Genomic DNA, 27,773 nt, shown 5'->3' on the forward strand with positions numbered 1-27,773 from the left:
GCATTCAAATTTCAACATCTGTTATGGTGGGATCTGAACCCACACTCCCAGAATTCTGGATTATTAGTTCCACTACCTTTCAATTTTTGGTAGATTAGAGAACTTTTTTTATTTTAACTTATTTTTCTATTGAATCTGTTAAGGGATATTATTACACACCTCTAGAGTCATAGAGATGTACAGCATGGAAACAGACCCTTTGGTCCAACCTGTCCATGCCGACCAGATATCCCAACCCAAATCTACTCCCACCTGCCAGCATCCGGCCCATATCCCTCCAAACCCTTCCTATTCATATACCCATCCAAATGCCTCTTAAATGTTGCAATTGCACCAGCCTCCACCACTTCCTCTGGCAGCTCATTCCATAAACGTACCATCCTCTGCGTGAAAAAGTTGCCCCTTAGGTCTCTTTTATATCTTTCCCCTCTCACCCTAAACCTTTGCCCTCTAGTTCTGGACTCGCAGGTGAGACTTGAACTTAGGCCTAGTCCAAAGGTAGGGACACTACCTCTGCACCACAAGAAGCCCCAGAACATCTATTGTTGAATCTGATCCTGGCGTTGTTGATTAATGGCTAATCATGGCATGTTACGAGCGGGTGATTACTCAATGTCCTTTGTGAGTGATGAATGCCGCAAGAGTTATAGATAATTCTAAAATGTTGCTTTTGGATAATAAAAATTATTTTTGAAACTTGTAAAGCAGATAAGACCATAAGACATAGGAGTGGAAGTAAGGCCATTCGGCCCATCGAGTCCACTCCGCCATTCAATCATGGCTGATGGGCATTTCGACTCCACTTACCCGCATTCTCCCCGTAGCCCTTAATTCCTTGTGACATCAAGAATCTATCAATCTCTGCCTTGAAGACATTTAGCGTCCCGGCCTCCACTGTACTCTGCGGCAATGAATTCCACATGCCCATCACTCTCTCGCTGAAGAAATGTCTCCGCATTTCTGTTCTGAGTTGACCCCCTCTAATTTTAAGGCTGTGTCCACGGGTCCTTGTCTCCTCACCTAACGGAAACAATTTCCTAGCGTCCACCCTTTCCAAGCCATGTATTATCTTTGAAATTTTTGAACTTTGAAATTTTTTTAGGGCACTATACTGTTCAATCATTACAGGAAGCACACTAGGATAAGTCCCACTGCACTTATTTTTCCAGTTTATATTAATGACATACATTTCAGGTCAACATTCTGTTTACATTTACTCTTGTTTTACCATGTGGGAGGGCTAAGAAGTGCAATGTGCAATCAGTCAACTCTGAAAAGTGTGGCACAGGTGTTGCTTAAAAGGTCAGGTAGATGAAGCGATTGGAAAGTTTGAGTGCTCCCTCCAGCAATCTGCATACTCCCAAAATTGTTTCTTGATATGCCCAGTGCCTTCTTGAATGAACATTTTGCCTATTGAGCATTTCCCTGTTCAGCCTTGACGCACCACTCTGCGTGTATCCCTCAGCAACTGGAACTTCAAATGTGCTAGCCTTCATAAAATATTAAACTATTAGCTGTTCTTAAATATTATGATTTGTCCCTCCCTTTAGTTGGAAAGCTCATTAGCTGTTCTTCCAGCCTATTTCTACCAAAATAGTAATGCTGGATTGGACGAAAAACCTTTCTGTAATGTTTGACTGTAAGATTCTAACAGGATAATTCCCTTTCTGAGCATTAATTAACTTCTATTTCTCCTCAGACATTTCTCTACCATGCTCCTGATATAAAACCTTGCTGCTCCCCCTAATGGTGGAGGACGTTAGAACAGGTAGGGTTTCCTCAGCTCCCACTCCCTAGTGGCAAGGAGTTGGTCAGAGCTGGGACTCTTCCCGCTGTGGTGATTGGCTGGCCAGATCAGTAGTGCTCCCCCTGATGGCTGGGAGGAGGCTATAGCAGGTAGTGCTCGCCTTGGTGGCTGAGAGGAGGCCGGAGCAGGTAGTGCTCCCCCTGGTGGTTAGGAGGAGGCCAGAGCAGGTAGTGCTCCCCCTGGTGGTTAGGAGGAGGCCAGAGCAGGTATTCCTCCCCTGGGTGGTTTGGAGGAGGACAGCGCATGCTCACTGTGCGAGGCCTCGGGCTGCAGAAGCGCCATGGCGACCAACATTGAGGAGATTTTTCGGTCTTTTGTCGTTAAGAAGATAAAGGAGATAGAGGATGAGAAACAGCGGAGGTAATGAGATGATCATGGACAAAGTAAACTCTGATGGAGTGGGAGTGACTGAGTTGTTGGAAATGACAGGACGAGGTTCGCAGTAGATTTCGGGCCTGATTGTGGCAGGAGCCCGCGTTTAAACATTCCCCACACTCCAACCCCCCCCCCCCCCCACTGTCCTTACCCCCCTCCCCCCGTCCTTACCCCCCTCCCCCCGTCCTTAGCCCCCACCCTTACCCCCCTCCCCCCGTCCTTAGCCCCCACCCTTACCCCCCTCCCCCGTCCTTACCCCCCTCCCCCGTCCTTACCCCCCTCCCTTACCCCCCTCCCCCGTCCTTACCCCCCCTCCCCCGTCCTTACCCCCCTCCCTCGTCCTTACCCCCCTCCCTTACCCCCTCCCCCGTCCTTACCCCCCGTCCTTACCCCCCGTCCTTACCCCCCGTCCTTACCCCCCGTCCTTACCCCCCGTCCTTACCCCCCTCCCCCCGTCCTTACCCCCCTCCCCCCGTCCTTACCCCCCTCCCCCCGTCCTTACCCCCCTCCCCCCGTCCTTACCCCCCTCCCCCCAGTCCTTACCCCCCTCCCCCCAGTCCTTACCCCCCCCCCCCCAGTCCTTACCCCCCTCCCCCCAGTCCTTACCCCCCTCCCCCCAGTCCTTACCCCCCTCCCCCCAGTCCTTACCCCCCTCCCCCCAGTCCTTACCCCCCAGCCCTTAACCCCCTCCCCCCAGCCCTTAACCCCCTCCCCCAGCCCTTAACCCCCCTCCCCCAGCCCTTAACCCCCCTCCCCCAGCCCTTAACCCCCCTCCCCCCAGCCCTTAACCGCCCTTAACCCCCCCGCCCTTAACCCCCCCGCCCTTACACCCCCCGCCCTTACACCCCCTGCCCTCACCCGCTCTCCTCTCCCCCCCGCTCTCCTTTTCCCCCCCGCTCTCCTTTTCCCCCCCTCTCTCCTTTTCCCCCCCGCTCTCCTTCCCCCCCCCCGCTCTCCTTCCCCCCCCCCCGCTCTCCTTCCCCCCCCCCCCGCTCTCCTTCCCCCCCCCCCCGCTCTCCTTCCCCCCCCCCGCTCTCCCTTTCCCCGCCCCGCTCTCCCTTTCCCCCCCTGATCTCCTTTCCCCCCTGCTCTCGTCCTTACTTCCCCTCATCCTTCCCCCCATTTCCTATCCCCATTATAAGATAAAAGGATATAAGCAGATCTCAAACCTTTCAGTTCATCTTAATTTAACTGCCCTGTACCATATGTATTGTACCTTGGATCTTCCAGCTCTTGTATGTTCAAGAAAATATTAAATCCTGTTTTAGTAGTTAAAAATGGTGAAGAATTGTTATGATTGTCTTTCATGATGACGTTACCCGCTCGTGTTTTGTGATGTTTTGAATGTAGATGAATAAAAGAAGGTTCATCAAATACTTATGGAGGTAGAATCCTTTTAGAAAGTTGTTTTCTGATGAAAAGTGGTTAAAGCTTTCAAATGTGAAATAAAAACTAAAAAGGTTCACTTGTTGCCACTGCAATTGCAGCAGGACACTAACAGGAAATACAGCCAGACATTGCTGTAGGTAGCTTCCTGCACCATAGAATAGGAGCAATGTAATTTGAGTTTTGCATATGTTTTAAATGAATTCAAATCCTGGGATCATGATTAATTTGCTGCCCTACTCCAAGCATTACACCAGCTGGTACTGTCCCCACGCTATCCCTCCTGCTCACTGCCATATTGTCTTAACTGCTCAATGACCCAGAAGTGAGGGGGAGGCTATGAGGGATTCCAGAGTCTAGATTAAAGTGGTGCTGGAAAAGCTCAGCAGGTCAAGCAGCATCCGAGGAGCAGGAAAATCGACGTTTCGGTCAAAAGCCCTTCAAGTCTATTCCTGATGAAGTACTTTTGCCAGAAACATCGATTTTCCTGCTCCTTGGACTTGCTGTGCCTTTCCAGCACCACTCTAACCTAGACTCTGGTTTCCAGCATCTGCAGTCCTTGTTTTTACCATGAGGGATTCCAGGACGGGTTGTGAACTGTGTGTGTGTGTTGGGCAGGGGGAGTGGTGGGTGCCCATGCTGAGTAGAATGTGGGTGCCCATGCTGAGTAGAATGTGGGTGGTGAGGGTTTCTTCAACAGCAGTGGACCACATATCTATATATGGGCAGAGCTGGCACAGTAGCATGGGCTGTACTGAAATAAAAAATATTTAGATGACCACAGGTCAGCATCTGTTAAAAGAGGAAAAAATATTTGCTGTTTTTGATCTCTTGTCAGCTGCTGCACAAAGTACTGGATATTCATTGTGATGTCAGTGGTTAGCACTTCTGCCTCACAGCGCCAGGGACCCAGGTTCGATACCCACCTCGGGCGACACTCTGTGTGGTGTTTGCACATTCTCCCTGTGTCTGCGTGGGTTTCCTCCCACAATCCAAAGGTGTGCAGGTCAGATGAATTGGGCGTGCTAAAGTATCCATAGAGTTAGGTGCATTAGTCAGGGGTAAACGCAGGGTAGGGGATTGAGTCTGGGTAGATTACTCTTTGGAGGGTCAATATGGACTTGTTGGGTCGAAGGGCTTATTTCCATACTGTAGGGATTCTAATCTAAATTCACTTTCTAGTGTTCTTAAATCTTATCACTTCAGTTAGCTTGACTGTACGCAGGGGTATCTTATGAAATTATTTTTCACACATGCTAAAGTACCTTCCCTGTTGCTTTTTCCTTCCTGTTATAGTACAACTGAGCTGCACACTTGCTGCTCCTTGGCCTCCGCCTCACTTGATAATTACCAGGTGGTGCACCAGTAGCACTGGACTGATGATTTTTTCCCCCAATTTTCCTTCCACAGCAGTGTGGCTGAAATTGGGAAGTTGGACTCACCACTAACATGTTGGCGCTCCAAGTCAATACGTACCTTCCTCATGAGTTAGACCTAATAATGGATGAATGCAACAGATGATTTTAAGGTATTAGTCTGCTGCTGCTGCTTGATAAAATAATCTGAATTCCAATGCGTATCCAACTTTATTAACTTGTGCTTTCTAGTTGCCATGAGTCAGTTATGGATATTTTGGGATTCTCCGCAGTTTATGAAAAGCATGATGGCAGGAATACACATTTCCCTTAAACTATGTAAGGTACTGAACAGTACAAAAAAGGTCTTGGTTCTAGTTTCACAATCAGCGAAAAAGAAATGGCATTCATTTTACACTATGTTTTGTGGTTGATTTTGGCACTAGTTTACAATATTTGGAGATTTTTGCAGTATGTGTATGCTACAAGGAGTGATGACTTATGTAAACCATGCAAATATTCATCCAGCAGCTTGAGGAATCCTGATTGAGGCAATGGTGTATAAACCAGGAGTTATGAATTAAAATATTTAATTAAAGTTAAGATAATTTACTGAAAATAAATTGGAAGAAACTAAAAAGAAATTAGAAATTGAGAGAAAAATCAGAGAAAATAATTTTTTCAAAAGAACATTATTAAATTTTGAAAAAATGAGATTCCACACCTATCAGAGAATGGTTACAGCGCAGAAAGCCATTTAAGCTGCAACACACTGCTTTCTGCAGAGCATTTCAGTTAGTCCCACTCTTCCATTGTTTTTCTGTGCCCTTCAATTTGTTTCTCACCAGATAATTATATAACATAATTTTGAAGTCTTTGGTTGAAACTGCTTCAACAACATTCTCAGGCATCATTCCTGCGCTTTGTGTGACAGAAAAAAGATTATTTTTTCTCCTTATGTGGCAGTTGCTCTTTTTGCTCTGAATCCTTCTTCAAAAGAGAACAGTTCCTGTCCATCTAGAGAGATCCCTCATAATTTTGTAAGATTTTGGATTGGTTTCTAAACTTTCAGAGCCAGAGTTGTTTGCAAGTTACCGTCCGGTTGAAAATTCATTTAGGCCAGTGTACACCAGCTCTTTCTGTGACAAGTTGAATGGCAATTACCAAGTGGTTTCTCATTAATTTATATCTTTTAATGTTGGTGTAGCAAAAGTTGTAAATGAATAGGGCAACAACAGAATGATGTATTTTCTTAGATATTTTAATTCATCTTTCATACAGTACCGGTGCATAGAGACAGGTCTAGTGACTGGTAACTTCTGCTGTTGTTCTGGGATTGCCCAGCCAGACTCTGAGCAATCCCCACTAACCCAGAATGAAAATCGGCCCTCCCTGGCCAGTTTTTCCTTGACTGCATTGACAGAGCCAAGCAATGGAAAATTGCAGCCAGTGTTTCAATAACCCAGGCAGTGTCCTCATTGCTAGTTAAGTGAGGTGTAGATGTGTGAAATTTTAGTGCTGTGCACATGTTTCACTGAGTAAAATGTAAGGGGTGTGTGTAAAACCTTCTTGTCATATGCCTATTTGAAATGTTAGCAACAAAAAAGTCACAGCGTAATTATAAAATTGTTTCAAACTTGGGTTGCCTCTCAGGAAATTTTTTAAGAAGGGATTTATTGTTGTTACAGCAGCATACAACAAAGCAAGAATTTGTTTCACTGATGACTGAACTTGGTTGGCGTTTTCTATGTTTTAAGGTGGCACTGGAGAGTGGCGACAAGATACAAAACTTTTCACTGTATTTTGTAACATGATACCCGTGATAATAAATCAATAATTTCCCTTTTCATGGTGAAATTGATTCTGTTGAATTTTTAATCCAAACGAATCTTTTCAAACTCTGCAGAAAATGGATTATTCCTTTGCTATATCATTTCCACCAATGAAAACAACAGCTTGCTGTTGATATGTCATTTCAAGGTAGGAAAATCTTCCATGGCTCTTCACAGGAGTGACAAAAATTGACATTGCACCAAAGCAGGAAATATCAAAATGGGCAACTAAAAATGTGCCCAAAGAGGGTACTAAACAAGGAGAGAGAGTGTGATTTGAAAAATAATTCTCAATACATTTAGATTTGTGCGCATACTTTTTGAAAGAAACAGACAATTTTCAAGATATTGTTGAAGTATCTTCAGTCTATTTTCAAACCTCTGATGTTCCAAGCTGATCCAAATACATTAATTGTTGTTGACTTAGTTTGGCCCTGCTGTGTTATATCAGGTTAGGAAACAGAAATGGGATTGGAAGCTGTGCACTCCAAGATCTGTTATTTCAAGATGGTTCATGCCCTTATGAGGTTTATATATTTTGTATTATAGAATCTTACAGCTCAGAGGGTGAGCATTCAGCCCATCGTGCCTGTGCCAACTCTTTGAAAACTGCCTGATTTAGACTAACAACAGCCTTTATCCCAAATCTCTGCAGATTTGTCCTTATCTAGTTTAGTTTGCGATTATATTCGATATGGATGGTTGGACCAAGGGGCCTGTTTCTGTGCTGTATGTCTCTATCATTGTGTCAAATTGCCTTTTGCACTTTTCTGTGTAATTGCACCAACCACTCTTACAGATAGTGTATTTCAAATATTAACAACTGTAAGAGCTTAAAAAAATCTAGAATGTACACCTTATTTCTATAACTTTTATTTGTATGTTATTAAATCATGTTCAAACTGCAGTAGGCACTTAGATTCCCTACAGAGTGGAAACAGGCCCTTCGGCCCAACCAGTCCATACCGACCCTCCGAAGAGTAACCCATGCAGACCCATTTCCCTCTGACACATACACCTAACGCAATGGGCAATTTAGCTGGCTAATTCTCCTGACCTGCACATCTTTGGACTGTGGGAGGAAACCGGAGTACCCAGAGGAAACCCATGCAGACACAGGGAGAAAGTGAAACTCCACACAGACAGTCTGCCCAGGCTGGAATCCAACCTGGGACCCTGGTGCTGTGAGGCAGCAGTGCTAACCACTGAGTCACTGTGCTGCCTGTTCTTGAATTGGAGATCTGTTCCTTGGTGACTATTTGATATTCTCTAGAAACTTTCTAATCCAAACTTACAGTTTTGAAGATGAGTATTATTAATAATCAGTGTAGTGTGCAATTTCATGGCATGGTTGGTGCGTATGGTATTGAACCTTTGAGTGGTCGTATTCAAAATGGCGATGAGACTGGCATAATCTCTATGTGCAAGATTCTTCTTAAAGGAACTCGCCAATGTTGTTGTTGTGCCTTGTTGTTCATTTATTTCCCTTTGTAAGTGTTCCTTTATGGCACAATAGAAAATATATTTGACCATTAGTTTTAAATTATACACTAGGTGTAAAGATATTCCGGAGGCGCTCATTAAGGTGAACTCCAAGTTACTTAGAGTAAGTTTTCTCCATGAGGAAAAGCATTTATATGTACTTAATCTTGGAAAATAATTTTAATTTCCCATAGTATTTGTAAATAAGTTAAATACCACTGCATGGATGTCAGGTTAGGACACAATCTGGTTGAGCTCTTGCTCTTCTTACAGTTGACAGTTGCTGTCAGATACACGCAAGGTGTGTGCATGAATAATCAAAATGGCCATTTCCATATGTGCGATGTAGAGATGTGTTTGAGAAGGATGTATAGTCAATAAGTCAGTGTGTAATACTTTGAACTTTACAAAATGCTATTTAAGTACATTGGGATAGATTGTTGAAAAGGTACTTGAGTTTGCAATCATGACTTTAGTTCCAGCCGTGAATTTGACCAACTGAGAAAGTATGTGGAGTTTCAAGTGAAGTTTTACCAATTGTGCAGTTTTTTTTAACTTTTCTAGTGGAAAAGTCACCAACAGGGCAAATGGTGAAATTAAACCAGTTGTGGAGGCAAAGATTCCTGAAGATGTGGCTGATACCACTGTGGAAGTCCAGATGGAACCCATCATGGATAACACCCTGCATACATTACAATGTTTTCAAAATGAAAATCCTGGTGAGTAGAGATTCTCTTTCTCTTCCATTCTTTACATTATTCTTTGACTTTTGTCTCTACTGAGATATAATGCCAGAATAAATTAATTATCTTTTTGGAGGGAATGTTTGTTTATAAACTTTCCAATGTGGATCTTTTTCTATGTATTATTATTTCTGCATGTAAAAGTAAGCTTTTATAGTACACTTTTTATAATAGTTTCAAATTACAGTTTTTAAAGTTAAAATCATTGCTTGGACATAAACTAATGAATGTGCTATTACCATATCAAAATGACATCTTTTGTCTTTTATTTGTAAGTATGTTTGTATTGACAGAAAACAGATTTGTCGCAGCTTTTTTGTAAGGATACTAACTTAAGAGGAAAACCAAAATTAACACTGTTATGAGAGGAGGGTGCTGAATAGTTAGCAAGTGTTGCCGTGGAAATGCAGCAGTTAATGATAACTGACACTTCACTGTAAGACTTTGTTTGAATTTTAACCCAAGCAGGATCTTGCTTGTTGTGAAAAGCTGAGTAACACGTGAAGTTAGTTGTTTAGCTGTTTCATGCAGCTACTATGCAGAAGTGATGCATGCTGTGTTTTTCATTAATGAATGCTGCTGAAATAACAAAAAGACGCTCAACCTATCTCATGAATGAATAATGTGGCACATGAATTTCATTGCTGGTATGATGCTGTGTACGTAGGTTGTATATCTCTACCAAATCTTCTGTCAGCATTCCTTTCCTAAGGAGAATCCTGACTTTTCTAACTTTTTCATTTAACTCTCAAGTCCCTCATTTTTGGATCCATTCTTAAAGGTCTTTTCTCTAGAGCCTTTGTATCCTTTTGTAGTGCGATGCTTAGGATTAAAGACAGTACTCCATTTAAATGAAACCAGTGTTTTATAAAATTCATCGTAGTGCCATTGCTTTTATGCAGTATGGTATACTTTTGATTGATTTTTTTACATGATAAGCATTAACGTTTAATAGAGAGCCAATAGAACTTGTGGTTTGATGTTTACGTTATTGGTTACCTCAAGATTTTCTTTTCTTTCTACACAAACTGTAGACAGTGCAAAAACGGAAGAAATTAAAACCCCAGTTGTTGATAACAAAGAAGATAGTTCACCTCCATTGAGACACAAAACCAAAAAACATAAACATAAACATCATCATAAGCACAAAAGTAAAAAGAAGAAGAAAAAGAGGAAGAAAAAGAAAGGAAAGAGAGACCACTCTAGGGCTCGCTCAGGATCTCGTCTGAGTCTGAAGCCACAGCCTGAGTCACGGTTGCAATCACAATCCCAGTCGAAGTCACCTTTAAACAATGAATGTAGCACTATAAAGAGTAAAAATATCTCTCTTTTGACAAAAGCAAGCAGAACTGGGTCAAGTAAAAATACAGTCGATGAAGTAACTGATATAAGTACTGTAGTACCTGTGGGAGTTGAAAAGGAATGCTCTGCAGCTGAAAAGCCATTGGTACAGGATCATTGTAAAAAAAGTCTACATGTAAAAAAGAACAGCGTTGCTGACATAAATTTTGGCAAGGAAACAGCTACAGTTGGAAATGTTTCCGGATTATTGGCTGCAGCATCAACTGTTGAGCAGGACCATGAATCCAAATTGGGTTTTACTAATGGTTCAGACAATGTACAATCAAAATCTACTCAGACTGTTGAAGAAAAAGTTAAAACTGACAGAGTTGAGGCAAGGAGAACGAAAAGAAGTCGGTCAAGATCTCATTCAAAGTCAGTGAAACATCGCAAGTCACAATTACATTCTCACACCCATCATTCTGTAAAAACATCATCGGGCAGTAAGCATATATCCCAAAGTTCATGTTCCAGGAAACAATCTTCACCAGTTAAACGTCGATCAAGGTCAACCTCCAAAGAACAGAAGAAGCACACAGAATCATCTCCAAAGTCTAAAAGGAAACAGTGTGATTCTCGCTCGAGAGCAAGGAATGAACAACGGTCAAAATCAAAATCTCGTTCTCCTTCAAGGTTACGCCGTAAATCAAGGTCACACTCTGCAACAAGGCCCAAACAGAAGTCAAAATCACGGCATTGTTCTAGATCATGCTCACGGTCAAAACACAGGAGTAGGACTCACTCAGGATCTCCTGTGAGATCAAGATCCAGAGTTAAACGGTCACACTCTCCAAGACCTAGATCAAGATCCAATGACAGACGATGTCATTTATCAGGTTCAAGACCATACCGTAGTCGGCTTGTGAGGACACGGAGGTCACCTGATTGGCGGAGGAGATCCAGATCTCCCTTAAGAAGAAAAAGCCCCAGCAGAACACCTGAACGCCTCACAGACCTAGGTAAGATGCAGCTGTTTTAATTAGTTTCCTGAGTTCTGTTATTTCTAATCCAGAAACAGCTGGTATTCATTTTTTCATGATGAGGGTAGAAGATCTAGAATTTACTTAGCAATATGATTATGATTAAAAATAATCAGTTTGCACTACCTAACAGTATACCTCAAATTCAGCAACTGTGCTCTACTGCATCTGTGTGAATATTTTTCATTTTCGTGTCTGCTATTTTACAATGGTTCAATTTGATTATAGTGTGTAAGAAACCATTTTAATTACACTAATATTGCCCAAATTTGCTTCAGATAAAACCTGTATGCCTAATAAAGAGGAGGGATTTCCTCCCCGTCAGCATCTGCTGGATTCAGTCCCAGGGCTCGCAACCTTAAAAGACGATGAGCTGGTCATGGACTGTTTGCCTTGATTTCTGAAAGTGGACCCTTTGCACTTTGTGCAATTGTGAAGCTTTCTTTAATTGATTACATTTATTTTCAACAGAATTGTAATTTCTCTGTGAATAGTGCTATCATGTTGTAAAAGACTGTTTTCAAACGAAAGAGAGCTAATATGTCAGTTATTTTGCTCTAGAACTGACGAATGAAAAATATACTGAGGATTTATGTTTCTTTCAGATAAAGCACAGTTGCTAGAGATAGCAAAAGCCAATGCTGCAGCCATGTGTGCCAAAGCTGGAATGCCTTTGCCAGCAAACCTGAAACCTGTTGTACCCCTTGTTAAAAATGTGATCGCCAAAAAAATAGGTTGTACGTCAATACAAGAACTCACAGAGGTAAATGGTTTTACATTGTACTTTCTGGCCTTCTGATTTCCCTGCAGTTTTCTTGATTTCTACAGATCAGTGATATCACTGGTGTCATAGTGGTTAACATTGCTGCCTCTCAGTGCCAGGGACTCGGGTTCCATTGCACCCTTGGGCGACTCTTTGGGTGGTGTTTGTATGTTCTCCCCACTGGTTTCCGCCGTGTGCTTCGGTTTCCTCCCACAGTCCAAAAATGTGGATTGACCATACTAAATTGGCCTGTAGTGATCAGGATGTGCAGGCCAAATGGGTTAGCCATAATAAATGTGGGCTTACAGGGATAGGGTGGGGTTCTGTGTCTGGGTGGAATGCTATTTGGAGGGTAAAGGCAGGCTTGGTTGGCTGAATAGTTTCAGTCTGCACTTAAGGGATGCTGTGATCAATGGCATAACGTTTGGAAGGTATGTGACCTATTGCCATATCTTTGCCAAAGTTTTTCTGAGCTTGTTAGTTGAAAGTACTTTTAATTTTGATGTTTGCTTTTCTTTCCACATAGTTGTTTGAAATTGGGAGCTGGAAGCTCACTGTCTAGATGCAAATGTGAAGTATGACTGGAGGGTAACTAATATCCATACTACAGTTGCAGTTGGGATTTAATTAGTAGTGATGGAAGGGGGAAGGGGTTAGTGAGGTGGGTTTTAAAATAGCAGAGGAGGTTTAACAAACAGTATGACTGATAACAAGCTTTGAACGCAGTGATCTTTCAAGGTACTTGCAACTGCAAATGACATAAGAGCGAAAACTCTGGAACCGGGAGAATATTTCACAATTCTGTATACAACTGTTGTGTAAACTGTACAGTTAGGTAGATCTGGATTTACAGTCAGCAATGAAACAATGATTGTCACAGCTGACCTCAAAATAAGCTGTCTTTAAAGGTGCAGTATCTCTATGGCATGGATTGTCCCTTTCTCCATTCAAATGAAAGCAAAATACTGTGGATGCTGGAAATCTGAAACATACAAAGAATGCTGGAGAAACTCAGCAAGTCTGGCAGCCTCTTTGGAGAAATGGTGAAGCAGAGTTCTGTTAGACTCTAAATTGTACCCTTTCTTCCAAATCCGTTTCAATCTGGCTTAAAGTCCAGAGTGATGTTGATCAAAGCAAGCAGACAATAACACTGAAATATTTTTACACACAATAAACTGGAAAGTGAAGATGACTGAATCCCTTAATATTTAAATTTTATAAACATTGAAATAAATAAGGACATACAGATGAATTTGGAGTGGAAGCTAAAATATTATAAACAAACTTCTTAAAAATATTTTCAAAATAAATAGTATGTTTTATAAAATGCATTAAAAAGAGACATTAAACAAAAATATTCTTCAGGTTCATTGGGGTTGTTTGGAAAGAATTATGAACTTAGTATTAAAAACCCAGTTACAAACCATTCAACAAGGTTCAACTATTTTGAAGGCTTTCACAGCAAGACTAATACTGAAAAGGCAAAGTTTTTTTTTAAATTCAGAGATTTCTACTTGATTGCAGTTTGCAGAGACCTCAACAGTACAACCTCTGGAGGTGTATAGAATCAATGTCAGCAACTTCTGGATTTTTTTGATTAACCGCACATGTGCCAACACCAGAAATTACTGTCATTTTCAGAGGAAAAATGATGACACATACTCTGTTTTCCCTGTCATTGCTAGCACAAATATCAGGCCACAAATCACATGAATCTGTAACTTCTAGGATTCTAAACAGTCATTAATATTTGGATCCAATTGATCCCACTGATTAAACTTGTCAGTTATTCATGGGATCAACTCAGCCGGGCTTTATTTTTGTTTCTTTTCAATGTTTTCCTTACACAGCTACTAACTCACATTGGAATGATAACACATGTAATTTGTCGCAAGTTTCATTAGAGATTTATCAACAGTGGGAGAGTTGGCTATTCCCTAATCCCTACCCTGTACATTCTTGTTTTCTTTCTCCATTTCCACTGTCCTTCCCTCACCTACCCATCTACTTTTAAAATTTCCTCATTGCTTTTCTGTACTTCCCACTACTTTCACCTTGCCATCCATTCTACCCTTCCACCATTCATCTTAGCCCACCGGTCTCCTCCTTCATTCCTTTCCCTGACCTTTTCCTTGTCTCCCTTCCTTCACCTCTACCCTGTCACCCACCCTAATCCTCCTCCCTCCTGCCCTCGTGCTCCTTCCCCACATCTTCCTCCCTTGCCCCTTATACTCTGTTCCCCCTGCCAATTTTTCCGCGTCAAGCTCATTTCCTTCTCTATGCATCCTTCATTGCCATCCTTGTTCTCCTCCCACTCTCACTTGTTTAATTCTCACACGTTAGGGCATTTCAGTGCCAACATAGGAGCTGTCCTTGTGTTGGAGATAATTAAATTGTATATATTCATCTTTTTGTGCATTCTCTGGATATTCCTTCCTTAGAAATGCAAGAAAATTGTTGAAAGCAATGATAATGAATTGGGTAACGAACTTCATGTCTCTGAAGAGGATGAATCATTCATTAATCAACCAATTAAAGTTAATGAACTGAAATCCATTTCTTTCAGCTTAAACGTAAGTAATGTATTTTGTAAACCATTTAGATGTGGTATTTCTCCATTATCAATCACTGAACATATCAAAAGTACCCTTATTGTTCTAATGGTTAAGAACAATGGCAGGTATAGCACAAAGCCATGCACACTAAAAGGTCCCTTGTTCAACATTAAGTCACATCACAATTGGCTCATCTCAGGCACTTTGACATTTCAGCATCCCCCATGGCAAATAGTAGAAATAAAATCGGTCAGAATCTTCATCATGGTCTGCTGTTCCTAATGGAATGTGCCCATGCGGATGTTAGGTCAGAATAGGATTGAGCTTGGCTTGGTGCCCTGCACAGTTAAGTGACTGCTGATGATAAATGGAATCAAATGTGAAGATTGAAGAGTTATTTATGGTATCTTAGGACTGAAGGTGTCCAGAGAATTATACTACAGAATAAAGTTAGCTTCAACAGACAGAGAACAATTTTTGAAAGAGGCATTTAGAAAATGCTGTATCAAGGCTAGCAAGCAGTGATACTACTTAAGAGTAAAACTTCCAATTTCGCACTCCCAGCCTGAAGCTTCCTCTAAAGGTAGCGTTTTATTTTAGAAAATTACTTGGATAGTGCCTGAAAAGTCTCCTTTTGGAATTCTGTTGGAGAATTAACCCTGAAGTGTCCACATTGAAAGTAACATCTGTGCGTTGTTTCAGTCAGGTCACACAAGTATTTTTTAAAACTAGAACATTTCAAACCCATTAACATAGACAAAGAATGGCATCAAATATGCTGTCGATGTTGAACATTTAGTTTCATTTATTTAATAGATCTTCTTCCACAAATGTGCTGCAGAAAAATATAACAGTCTTCAAAATCAACTATAAATAGAACTTAGATCTGTTTCTATAGGTCACCAATTTCCCGTTTTCCCGTTTCTAACTTCTTTTGTTAGTTTTACATTACAAAATCCTGTGTCTGTGTTTAAATTTAGTTTTGACAATTTAAATTTGTCACCCTGTATGATCACAATTGGCTCTGCAGCAACATCATTCACTGTCTGTCAGCTTAGCCACCCTATTGTTTTTTCATAAAGTTTTGAATGCTGTTAGGTAATTAATTGTTTAGGTTTTATGAATAAAATATCTTAAACTTTGAAATATTGTAATACAACATTAAAGCAATTTTTGTGGTATGAGCTTTCAGTGTTTTCTTTTTGCCCCTTCCCTGCTATACCCCACTGCTGTCTTTGATGAGCAATCAGGGTTCAGGCCCCATTCTGAATCTCCCAAAAAAATTCTCATTTAAATGCCCTTTTCACAAGTTGAGAGCCTCTCTACTATAGGTTTACTGTTAATTGTCCTTAGCAGCCACAACTTTTTCATTCTTTATTTTGCCCCCATCCACATATGGCTCATCAGTCAGTCCTGCTGAACAGGTGCTTTTACTTCCCAATGAAAGCTGCTTGGATTTTATATGTTGGGTATCTATTTACATTAATGACCCTGTAATGTTTTACATTTGCTTTTATTATTTATTGACTAATGGGATACTTTGCAAAGTAACTGAAATGAGTATTGAGATTCCTTGGGGTTATAAAAGCTGATATTGGAAGGACATGTTAAGGAGCCCTGTAGAAGAGGATTTCCAGCTTAATAGCTGTTCTCAGCTGGAAGGTGTGCAATATATAATTGCAGAGTCCTTGAAACAGAGAAGGATTAAAAATAACTCTCCGGTCTCTTTCTTGGATCACTGTCCTCTCACAGTGACCTAGAAAGTTAGTCATGTTTGAATATTGTTTAGAACAGGTCATATTCTTGGAAATAACTGATGTTATTCCTTGTCCTCGTTACTCATGTAGAACAGTCATGTACATTTGGCATATTAGAACTAAAAGTACTTTTGGAACCAATATCTCTCTGAGAATGGTATTTTCAAGCGAGATGGGAAGAATATTATATGTGTGTATGTGTGTGTCTCTCATGGGGGGGGAGTGTTAATAAAGGCATGTAATCTTGATTCAAAATTGTTTCTTAATATGTTTTTCTGCCATCCCCCCAGAATCCAGTATTTAAACCATTATCCAGCTACCCACAATAGAAACCTTTTGCAGGTGCTATGTCTACAGCATTGAAGATTGTGGTCCAAGCTTGGTTCCAGTGAGCACATTGATATTCATTTGGTGATGGGTTGTGTAGTTTCAGAGAAGTCTACCAGAAGCACCAGATGCTCGTTATTCTTTCTTTTTCTGAAAGTACAATGTTTTGATGAAGCAGTGGATCGACTACTTCAGGCGTGTTTTCCTCCAAGTTTGAAAATACATCCAAAACTGAGCCCTTCTTCAGATGTCTATTCGTCTGTTCCCATTTAGGCTGGCAAGAGTAAAATAGCTTATTCCAAACAACACAGCAGTTGGAAGTTGTCCCAGCTCCCAAGAAGGATAGGTGCATGTACCTCACTTTTGTTACAAACTGTGCTGTCCGTTAACATTGATGCAGATTTTGGGCACTGCAATCAGCTAACATCAGAAGAGGCAATTTCATTACCCTGAAAAAGACTTGCGTATTACTTCAGCCAGGATCAGCACATGATCTGTTCTGTAGTTTCCCAGTATGTTTGTGCTTTTTGTCTTGCTACTGGATGAAAAAAAAATCAATTTTACGATATTCATCAACGTGTAATACATTTTAGCTATTGTTTGACACCGCTAGTTTTTAATTTTGTGTGTCTTTCATTCCAGAACTTGTCATTTGAGCTGTCATCTCTGTAATAAAATTATTATAATAATATTCTGTGATTATAGTTTTAATTTTTTTTATTCCCCTTGCTCCCACCTCTCTGAAGATGCTATTCCAGGGTGGTGTACCATTCAATAAACCAATAACAAAATAATTATATCAAACTTTGAGGTTGGAGAAGGTCTAAAGTTCAGAAAGGTCTACCACTTTATCTCACATGTGATGACCAACTTTCTGGCTTCCTCATGAAAGTTCCAGCTGCTTTAAAATTGCTGTTGTACTTTACATGTGCGTCTTGCTAGTGAATTACAGCTACTATTTGAAACATTTGGAACTTTAATATGAAAGATTTCCTTCAGCACATAATATTCCAGAAGTGCAATTGAGAAATGGGCACCAACATGATAAAAGTATCAAGGGGTGGCTAAAAGTTTGGTCAGAGTTGCATTTTGAGGATGATCTGAATGGATAACATCAAGCCAAAAAGCAAAGCATAGGTATTGCTTGGGAAAGAAAGTCCAGACAGTCGGTCTTAGATAGCTGAAGATATGATTGCCAATGGAAGGCTGAAAGTGGGAGAGGGATGGTTGTGAGAGAAAAGAAAGATGTTCAAGATGCAAAAGTCAAATAAGGAAAGAGTTCAGGGACGATTGTGGGAGGAGGTTACAGAAGAAGAATGAATCAGTGCTGTAAAGAATTGAGACTATGTTGTTAGAGAGCATCACAACCGAGGCATATGTTGCCCATAGTGTCTATTACATGCTGATTTTCCAGTATCTTGAGTGAAATTTTTCCTTTTCTAACCTAGGGATGCTAATGTTAATTTTACTCCAGTTACAGTTTCAAGCATGTGCAGTAATCAAACTAAGTAATGATAAGAACTCTGGTCTACAGTATATGACCCACTACCATATTGTATGGTGTTTACCCAAAAAGTCATTTGGAATAACTAATCATTATTATTTCCTTTTATTTTTTACCCAAGTTAAATCCCATTAATATGTCATTGTTTTTTTAACCTTATCACTTTTGCTGCTTTCATAATTTTTTGCTGTCACTGAAAATTAACTGAAACATGTTGTTTTGTAGTTAGTTACTTCTCATTTCCTCACTCCACCCCAAAAGACAGTGGCCCACAATGGTGCAGTTCCTACTGCTAGCTAATGTGAAAACTTTCAGGTGTTTAAATGCTGGTGCCATCGATTATGAAAAGTCCCCATAGAAGAGTTCAATTCCTCACTTCTTAAGTCTATGCATGCAGATGTCATCATGTCAGTCAAAAATAGGAACTTTTTTTTCACTGTTTTATTTCCCTTGCACAGGAAGGATGATGCTAATTGTTTGCTGTGCTCAAAGCACTGGGAATGGGATTAATGACTACCGCTACCCAAGTGCTGGCACAGACACTATGATCCAAATGGCCACTCCTTGTGCTGTGTATTTTTGATTCTAGTCTATGATAATTTGGGACCTTTGTGGTACGTATGGCTTAAAATCACATGATGTACATTTATAACCTCACCAACCAGAGTACATGATGTTTTTAAACAACTTTTTGTTCTCGCCGCCTTTACCTGCTATTTTCATTTTTCTATGTGGTTCAGTGGAATGACAGAATTTTCAATTTAATTTCATTTTTCTTAAGTGAAATTCTTTTAACACTGCTGTGCGTCCATTATTCCTTTGAAGAATTGCTGTGCTAACATGCTTTCATTTTGTACTATAAATGACTGAACTCATTTGAAGAATGGTTTTTAGCACTGTAGAAATGTCTACAGAACACCCATCTTCGTGATGTTAATTATTCCAAGATTTTTAAAAATTGTGGTTTCTCCCCTCCCTGAAATGAGGCACCTATTTGGAAGTGACTACCCATCCTGTATTCCAGCCGCATCAGACTATTTGCCTTGGGGATGAGGCACTTGCAAGTCTGATGTTGTATCACTTAGTGTGATTTGCAGCACGTGTCTTGAATAATGATCAGTTGCAGGCCCCAACTGTAGTGGAGATGAGGGACCAAACACTTTTGCACCTCTGGCTGAGATTAAATAATCATAGCAATTGGAAATCTGGGACATACTTCTCTCTGTAGCTGAATGCCACATGAAATAATATTCTTGCCAACTGAAAACCAGATCCTGGATTGTGCAACATGAGGGAGAGATTAAATTTTGTATTTGTTTTTAAAGTCACTCATTAAAGATGATTCTACATAATTTCCAACTGAGTTAGATATCATCTTCATTGTGAAGATACTTATTCCAATGTTTCACAACCAAATGCTGGAAGAATCTCATTCAAATGTTTGGATGTAAATTATGTAGTTTTTGCCTTTCATTTCGCGGTCTGTAGACAGGGCCTATTCTATGTAGAAAGATTCTATGCACTTAATTTTTGAAATTAATTTTCCAACTGAGAGGTTCATGCATTTTGTGCACATCACAAAACAGAAAGAAGACTTTCTTGGCGGGAATAGGGGCGAGCAGTTACAGTTTTAAGTTACGTAATTCACTAAAGATTCTCTAATTTGAATTTTAGCAGAAGTTCACCTGACCTCTAACTTGATAGATGAGTGCTTAGGTTATGAACTGGATGATGCTTAGCATCCATGGATCCATACACCAGCAGGCATCATTCTCTTTAGGGAAAAGCGGAGAACAATAGAACAAAATAAAGCAATATAATTGACAATAATGGCATCACAGTTTTGAAGTTTTAAAGTTGGCTTGTTGACTGGTGATATTGGCAACTTATACCTAAAAGCAAAATATTGATTTTCCTTCTAATACTTTTACACCTATCAATTGAAATAAATTGTCAACAAAGTGCGACTTGAAACTTTTGTTTCTTATTAAAAGATTTTACAGTGATGACATAATGCCATATGCTCACAAATGTAACTTGTACTAATGTCCAGAAACATGAATATTCCCCTTAAGTCAACCTTTGCTCCCATCCTTTTCACTTACATGTTGCCCCTTGTCACTTTCAATGGAAATGTGTGATTTTCCACATTTATGCTGAAGGCACCTAGCTTTACTTCACCATCAACTTCCTTTACCCTATCACCCCTATGCTAACAGACTTATGTTGACATCAGGTTAAGCAGTATGTTTATTTTAATAGTCTAATCCTGGTTTTTATATTGCTCTGTGGCCTCCCTATCTCTCTAATCCTCTCCAGACCTATAATTCTCTGTGATTTTTCTGGGCTTTGCTAATTCTAGTCTTGTTCATCCCAACTGAATCTTTCTACCACTGTAGTCCTGCCTTTGTCTGCCTAGACATTTCAGGTTCTGAATACCCTCTCCCCAAACCTGTCTACTTCAGTGTCTCCTTACCATGCTTCTTAAAATCTCTTTGACAAACGTTTGGGTATCTGCCATAAAACCAGAAGTTACAGGAGCATGATTAGGCCTCTTGACCCATTGAGCCTGCTTTCCCATTTGATCGTGACTGCTATATTTTTCAACCCCATTCTGTTGCTTTATTACTGTAACCCTTGATCTCTTTTTAAACATGAATCAAACTTTCTCACAAATCTTCTCAAAACTTGCTATCTGTCTTTCTATTTATTAAAGATACTCAATGACTTGGCCTCCACAGCTTTCTGTGGCAATGAGTTTCACAGATTCACCACCCTCTGGATGAAGGAATTCCTCCTCATCTCAGTTCTAAAGGGTCGTCCCTTCACTTTGAGACTGTACATTTAGGTCATAATATCTCCTTGTGGAAACATCTCCATGCTTATGCTACCCTGGCTTTTCTTCTGCCCTAATATCTATTTGTTTTATGATGCTTTGATAAAGGGCATAGGCACATTTCATTATATTTGGACCTTCTAATATTTCTAATGGCAGCTGCATTTCAGAAAATGGCAATCAGAGTACCTTTGAAGTATTAAACACCTTTGAGATGAACTTTATGAGATGTCATAAAAAGCATAGTATAAATGCTGATACATTTGTTTTTAATTGGACAAAATGCTCTTCATAATCAGAACCATCTAGCTCTATGCCTTTACCCTTGCTTCAGTTCATCTGCTGCTCAAACCCTTATCTGGACTTGAGTTGTCCACTACTGCCCTTCAAATGCACCATCCATAAATTTGAGACCATCCATAAATTTGAGCCCATCCAAAACTCAGCCAGTATCATTTCCAGTTCGTACAAATCCCGTTCAAACGTCAACTCTGCGTTTGCAGATCTACATTGGTTTTATGACAAATAGAGCTTAATTTAAAACTTTACATCTTTGTTATCAAATTTCTCCATGGAATATCTTTCCTGTCTCTAACCTCCTCCAGCCCCACAGGCTTCCATGATCTCCATAGCTATTGAAGCTTTTCCAAATCCCTGATTTTTATATTTCTGCCATTAGTCTTCAGCTGCTCTATGGTAAACATCATGATTGCTTACCTAAACTGCTCCATCTCTCTACCTTTGTTCCTTTAAGATCCTCAAAAATCTATTTCTGTGACAAATCTTTTGTCTTAATATCTTCTTGGGTATACTGCCAAATATTGCTTGTATGAAACATCTTGGGACTTTATGCATCAACTAAAAGTTTCGTTAATCATTCATTGCACGACACATGCCCCACCTCATCCATATCCCTTGGTAAAGTCATATAGTCTCTGCTGAACACCTTGGAGTTGGTATGAGGCTGAGTATAGGAGTGATTTTGCATATACCCAATTGCAGCTTATTGAAATTGTATGTTAGGGTCTTAAAGGAAAAAGAAAAGTTCTTTACACAACTCTATTTTACCTTAAATTGGAACATGTGTGCTGAATTTTTAAAGAAGGTTTATTATTTGCATTGACTGAAAAATTAAGTGTAAATTGCAGTGAGGTGTCTGGTTATAAGTATGATTCAACATCAATTTGATAAAGAAATTGCATACTAATTTCTACAAACCCAGCAATGTAAACTAGCTGTTAGTACTAAAATAACAGAATGTTTCAAGCATGTTGGTTCTGAAAGATACTCTTACCTAAAACTATCCGAAATAATTGAAAATCTGTAGCAAATAAAACCAGCAATTGGCAGCAATATTTTTCTTCATTTACACATAAAAAAGACAGAATAAATGCTCTAATACTTGGTTCAGATTAATTTACAGCTGAAAATGTGTTGCTGGAAAAGCGCAGCAGGTCAGGCAGCATCCAAGGAGCAGGAGAGTCGACGTTTTGGACATGAGCCCTTCTTCAGATTAATTTACCTCAAGATTTAGTTATTTTTAATTTTAGAGGACACCAAGGTAGGAATTGGTGTCTCTGATATTATTTCCATTATAAGTCTCTGCCTGAAATGAATAAACTTATAAAGAACATAGTGCACAGGACTTAGAGGGATAAATTGAATAGGCGTTGTGTGAATGTTGAAATTGACTCTTATAATTTCCCTCTAAATCAGAATACCAATACTGCACAAAGTACATACCATGCATTGAGTTTATTGATGAGGAATGGAAAGATAGAAGATCAGTCATTAACTTACTGAATAGCGGAACAGGCTCAAGGAGCTGAAGTGATTTCTATTTCTTGTGTTCTTACATTAGTTATACAAGTTATTCTTCAACTTGTTCATGTTAGTTTAGACGATGGATCATAAATTACTGTAATTACCTGCTGTTTATAATTGCCTTTGATCGTTTAATTTCCAGGAAGTTTTTGGAACAGCAAATGTTTGTTAATGGGAGATGGACCTCTACAGGGCAATCTGATGTGCATGGCAAGTGGCTGTATAGTACCTTAACCATTCAACTTAAAGAATTGTTAATGAGCTGCATCAAGTCTGAATTCAGAATGCAAGTTAGAAAAAAAAATTGGAAGAAAAAGTGCATCAGTCAAAAGCTGAAGTAATGAGACCATCAAAATGGGTGCCTAGGCTGAAATGGATTAGCCCTGATGTACTGTAGCAAGTTTAACCCATATGTATGATGCAAGCACAGGAATGTCATACCAAGTGAATAGTTTAAATGGTGATTCAAATGTCATTTTCACAGTTTTCAAAAGAATGGCACACTAGCTACCTGATTTTTGTGTTTAACTGAGCATCTATACTTATCTAAGGTTGCACGTAAAGATTGGTGAATGCCATTAGCCTCAATGTTCTTTATAGTAAATTCTGACTCATTAGTGGGAGGAAGAATGGTTTTGTTTGTGTTTTGGTGACAAAATAAATCCATCATGTAGCTCGAAGAAGCGTACATTTCATAATTCTTTATCCAAATCTGGCAGAACTCTAATATTTGTAACTAATTTACCACAAATAGTTTAGGTTCGTCCTGCATGCATACTGAAGACAAATTTTTCTATGTAATTGTAACCTAATATTGAATGAATCTAATATTCATTGTGTTTTTCATAGCGTGCTGTGGAATTTTTTCTAATCCTGTCACACATGAGGCCTGCAATCATTGGCAACATTTGGCATTTTGAAATAATACTTTAAATATAACAGGGTTAATACATGAATGCATTTTATTTAAAAGGCCAATTCCTCACATAAAGACTTGAAAACAGAGTTTGACAAGTGAAGTTATTGCTATTGGACTTTAAAGATGTGAATATTATGCCAACATTAAAAAAAACTGATATTTTATTGTACCCGGTCTCCTTGTTTAGAATACTGTATTGAATTTGTTCATATGCATCTACCTAGTACAACATTTCCTCCTCCCTGAAGGGTCGCAAAGTCTGAACTTTATCACAAGGATTCTCGCATTTATGCCCTTATAGAAGATGGAACTAATCTTATCTCTTCAACTCTGTTGATGTGGAGTTAATGACATGATCAACATCAAAGCAACTTTGTTTAGAAGAGGAAAGTTTTCAATGATATTTTAAATAAATGGTAACTCTTCCTTTATCATCAGAATGCAACAGTGAACCCAGCAGCAAAAACGCAGGTAGCTTTAACTAAGGAGTTTCCAGTCTCCTCTGGCACACAACACAGGAAGAAAGAGGTGCTGAATGTTTATGGTGAGTGGGTTCCTGTCGAAAAAGGCAGTGAAGAAACCACTGATGATGTCTTTGCAGATGTCTCTACTCAGGTGAGAATTGTGCTGCTAACAGTTATGCATTCGGTTGAACTGTTCTATATGTGAGAAGTGTTCATTTTTTAAATGGATCTCAAGACTTTGTAAAATGCACAACAAATTTGGCTTAATCTGCACGTAGGAATGTATACATTTTAAATATTTACAGATGTTGAAATAATTTGAAACAAACAATTATAGTTCCAAGTTTTTATGCGTACATAGAAGGAATTCAGTCAATTCACTGAGAATTAACCAATATTGTATTTTACTTCATCAATCTTTGTCCAAAGAAAGAAAAATGGAAATAAAGGAATGCTTTTCATCTTTTTAAATGATCATTCTATCCCATGTATGTGGCTCACGTGGTTTACCCAGCCAAGCTGTGCACTTGAGAGTTGCGTGCTTAATAAGCAGACTATTCTGAATTACCTGACATCAACAAGGGCTGGACAGAGCTGTTCAATTAGATTTGATGCTCCCTGGTTGATTGTAAATGTTATTATAAACCTCTGGAACAGGTGAACTGGCCTTGAACCTCCTGGCCCAGATGTAGGGACACAACCACTGCATCACAAGAGCTGCTTCTCCTACGTTGAGGATGTAATAATTGGCCCTGGTTACCCTTGTCTATCAACTCTGTTTGGGAATGTGTGTGTTGGCCTTAGGTATCAGAAATGAACCCTGAATTCAAGTAGCATGTTGACATCCATTTGCTCATTGTTAAAGCTCATATGAATTAAGACCAGTACGATATTTGGCCCTTAAATGATTTGATACTGGTCATGTGGGTGAAATATCATAGTGTGATCTGCCTCCAACACAATGCCAACATTCAGAAAAAGAGGATGAATTTTTTTTGAAAGGGAATAGCACAGCAAATCAGGCACTAATGTGATAATATCAGTACTTTGTATTTCAGGCAGTAGATATCTCTGTAACAATGACTAAGAGAGCAACAGCTCAGAGACGACTTGTAAAAAATCCATATGATGTAGAGGCTATGTCGATGATCCTTCGGACACAGGAACAGGTATGCCTCGGAAATGTTTATGCTTTGGCCCGGACTATTGCATGAGGTTTGAAAGGATTATGATTTTTCTGAAATGAAAGCTTGAAGGTGGCCAAGGATATTTTAAAGTTAAAGATCACACAACACCAGGTTATAGTCCAACAGGTTTAATTGGAAGCACACTAGCTTTCGGAGCGACCCTCCTTCATCTTAGCGTTGCTCCGAAAGCTAGAGTGCTTCCAATTAAACCTGTTGGACTATAACCTGGTGTTGTGTGATCTTTAACTTTGTACACCCCAGTCCAACACCGGCATCTCCAAATCAAGGATATTTTAAGTTGACAATCAAGCTGCAGCACAGGATTTTTATTTGGAATGAAACCCTAGTGCAGTACAAAGGGTACGTTACTTTGTCAAAGATACTATTGATTCAGAAAAGAACAGGAATTTTTCAAATGTCCTGGTCAGCATTACTCTCTGATTTAGCACCAAAAGATTACATTGCCATTCATAACTTTGGAGATCTTGCTGTGTAGAAAATCTATACTAGTCACAGAAGTTCAAAATAACTCATCAATTTAGACAAACATCAACAGAGGGAACAAGACTAGCCCAGTCTCTCTTCAAGGCAAAAGTGAGGGCTGCAGATGCTGGAGATTAGAGTCAAGATTAGAGTGCAGGAAATACACAGCAGGTCAGGCAGCCCCTCCTGATGAAGGGCTCCTGCCCGAAACGTCGATTTTTATGCTCCTCGGATGCTGCCTGACCTGCTGTGCTTTTTCAGCAGCAGTTTAATCTTCATTCTCTCTTACAGCCTTCTCTGCCTTTCAATAACATTGTGGCTGATCTAATTTTAACCTCTACATTGTAGCATATCCCCAATAATCTTTTATCCCCATGGCAATCAAGAATCTATCTCCCTCTGCTATAAAGACATTGAAGTACTCTACATCCACTACCTTTTGAGCAAAGTAATTCTAAAGACACTCAATCCCCAGAGAGAAAAAAATGTTTCCTCATGTCTGCCTTAAAGTGTGAAGTAATTCTGAAAGATAAGGTTTTGCATTATTGTGGAATATCAATATGCCTGTACTTTTCTACAAAAGGTTTATCTTTAAAGCACTTCCACCTTGCCTCTGCGTGTACCTCATTTTAATTATTTTCATTCTGTAAATTTTTTATCTTTTGTGTGATGCTGACTTTTCATGACGTATAGTCACCATCTGGCACTTTGATCAAAAATCTACATGCTCCCTCTTCTCCCACCAGTGTCATCTCAACAAGTCAGGTTCATCAGGGAGGAGAAGAATGATGGGAAAGCTAAACCAAAAGGAAATGCTGCCATCATAATATAAAGCAATTAATTCTGGAGGAATTAAGAAACAATCTACTCACCATATTAATTTTGAATATTTTGCAATTCATTATTGGAACTGGATATTTATGTCTTCGGGTTATTTAGATTTGATAAAATTTTAAACAAGTACTTATTTTCAACATTTTAAAATATGTTATTCTCTTTTTCATCAGATTGATGTGTGGGCTCAGTCAAACTCTCTGCCTGGTCAGTTTACAGGCAGTACTGGAGCTCACGTCTTGAGCTATGAAGAACTCACAAATAGTGGCCCTCAAGCTTGGATCAGGAAGGTAATGAACACAGTTGTGTGTTAAATTCTGTTATCAATGTTGAAATTAAAATAACCATGTAAAGGAATTGTTGGGGAATGTCCAAGCTTATTGCGAGAGTCACGGTTTGATTTTTTTTCTCACTCAAAGAGCTGATGAGCAAGTTTTTGAAAGTTAAGGTTTAGCACACCATTAAACATGAATTTCAAAACAGCAGTTGAGGTATGAAGAAAACATAATTTGCATGAGTGAGGGAACTGTCAAAGCAATACTTTTAAATGTTAATAAAGGTGACCAGTCTGCCAAGTAACAGAACTAACTAATGAAATATTTATTACCTTTCCATTTAAGCAGAGCTAAACAGAGACAGACTAGGTTCCCCAATGTTGGTCACCAGGGAAGCAGGAATTTATGTAAGTGGGCATTGAAATCAGCTTGACTTTCAGCCTCCATGCTTGTCCCACGTTTTTTGTTTTGAAAGAGAGCAAGAGGAAGTGTATTGTGTCTGGTTCATGGACAAACAGTCACCCACTTCTGCAGACACAGACAGACACACAGTCTTATTCAGAGACAGACAACAGATTCCACCTCTCACCTCTCCTGGGACTTGATGAACCACTCCACTAATTGCACTCTGGTTTTTCAGAAGGCTGGCTCCTATGTGTGAGGATGAGGGCTGCCTTTTCTTCCATTTTTTCCATGCTCTGATGGACCTCTCTCCAACTTGCCCAATGTTCTGGAAACTAAAAA

The 27,773-nt window shown here is 39.7% G+C and overlaps 1 protein-coding gene across 2 annotated transcripts in view; it reads left to right on the forward strand.

Moving 5' to 3' along the window:
* Nucleotides 1–2,058: 2,058 nt before the first annotated feature.
* LOC132820847 (protein SON-like) overlaps nt 2,059–27,773 on the forward strand; it is a 45,228-nt gene continuing 19,513 nt past the window's right edge. For both annotated transcript variants that reach the window (XM_060833195.1, XM_060833196.1), the window contains exons 1-8: nt 2,059–2,167; nt 8,802–8,956; nt 10,015–11,280; nt 11,907–12,064; nt 14,506–14,637; nt 24,225–24,401; nt 25,309–25,419; nt 26,928–27,044. In XM_060833195.1, coding sequence (XP_060689178.1) covers nt 2,088–2,167; nt 8,802–8,956; nt 10,015–11,280; nt 11,907–12,064; nt 14,506–14,637; nt 24,225–24,401; nt 25,309–25,419; nt 26,928–27,044 — 2,196 coding nt within the window. In that variant the 5' untranslated portion in view covers nt 2,059–2,087. The remainder of the gene's footprint in view (nt 2,168–8,801; nt 8,957–10,014; nt 11,281–11,906; nt 12,065–14,505; nt 14,638–24,224; nt 24,402–25,308; nt 25,420–26,927; nt 27,045–27,773) is intronic.

The sequence above is a fragment of the Hemiscyllium ocellatum genome, chromosome 12, assembly GCF_020745735.1.
Source record: "Hemiscyllium ocellatum isolate sHemOce1 chromosome 12, sHemOce1.pat.X.cur, whole genome shotgun sequence".
Taxonomy (NCBI): domain Eukaryota; kingdom Metazoa; phylum Chordata; class Chondrichthyes; order Orectolobiformes; family Hemiscylliidae; genus Hemiscyllium; species Hemiscyllium ocellatum.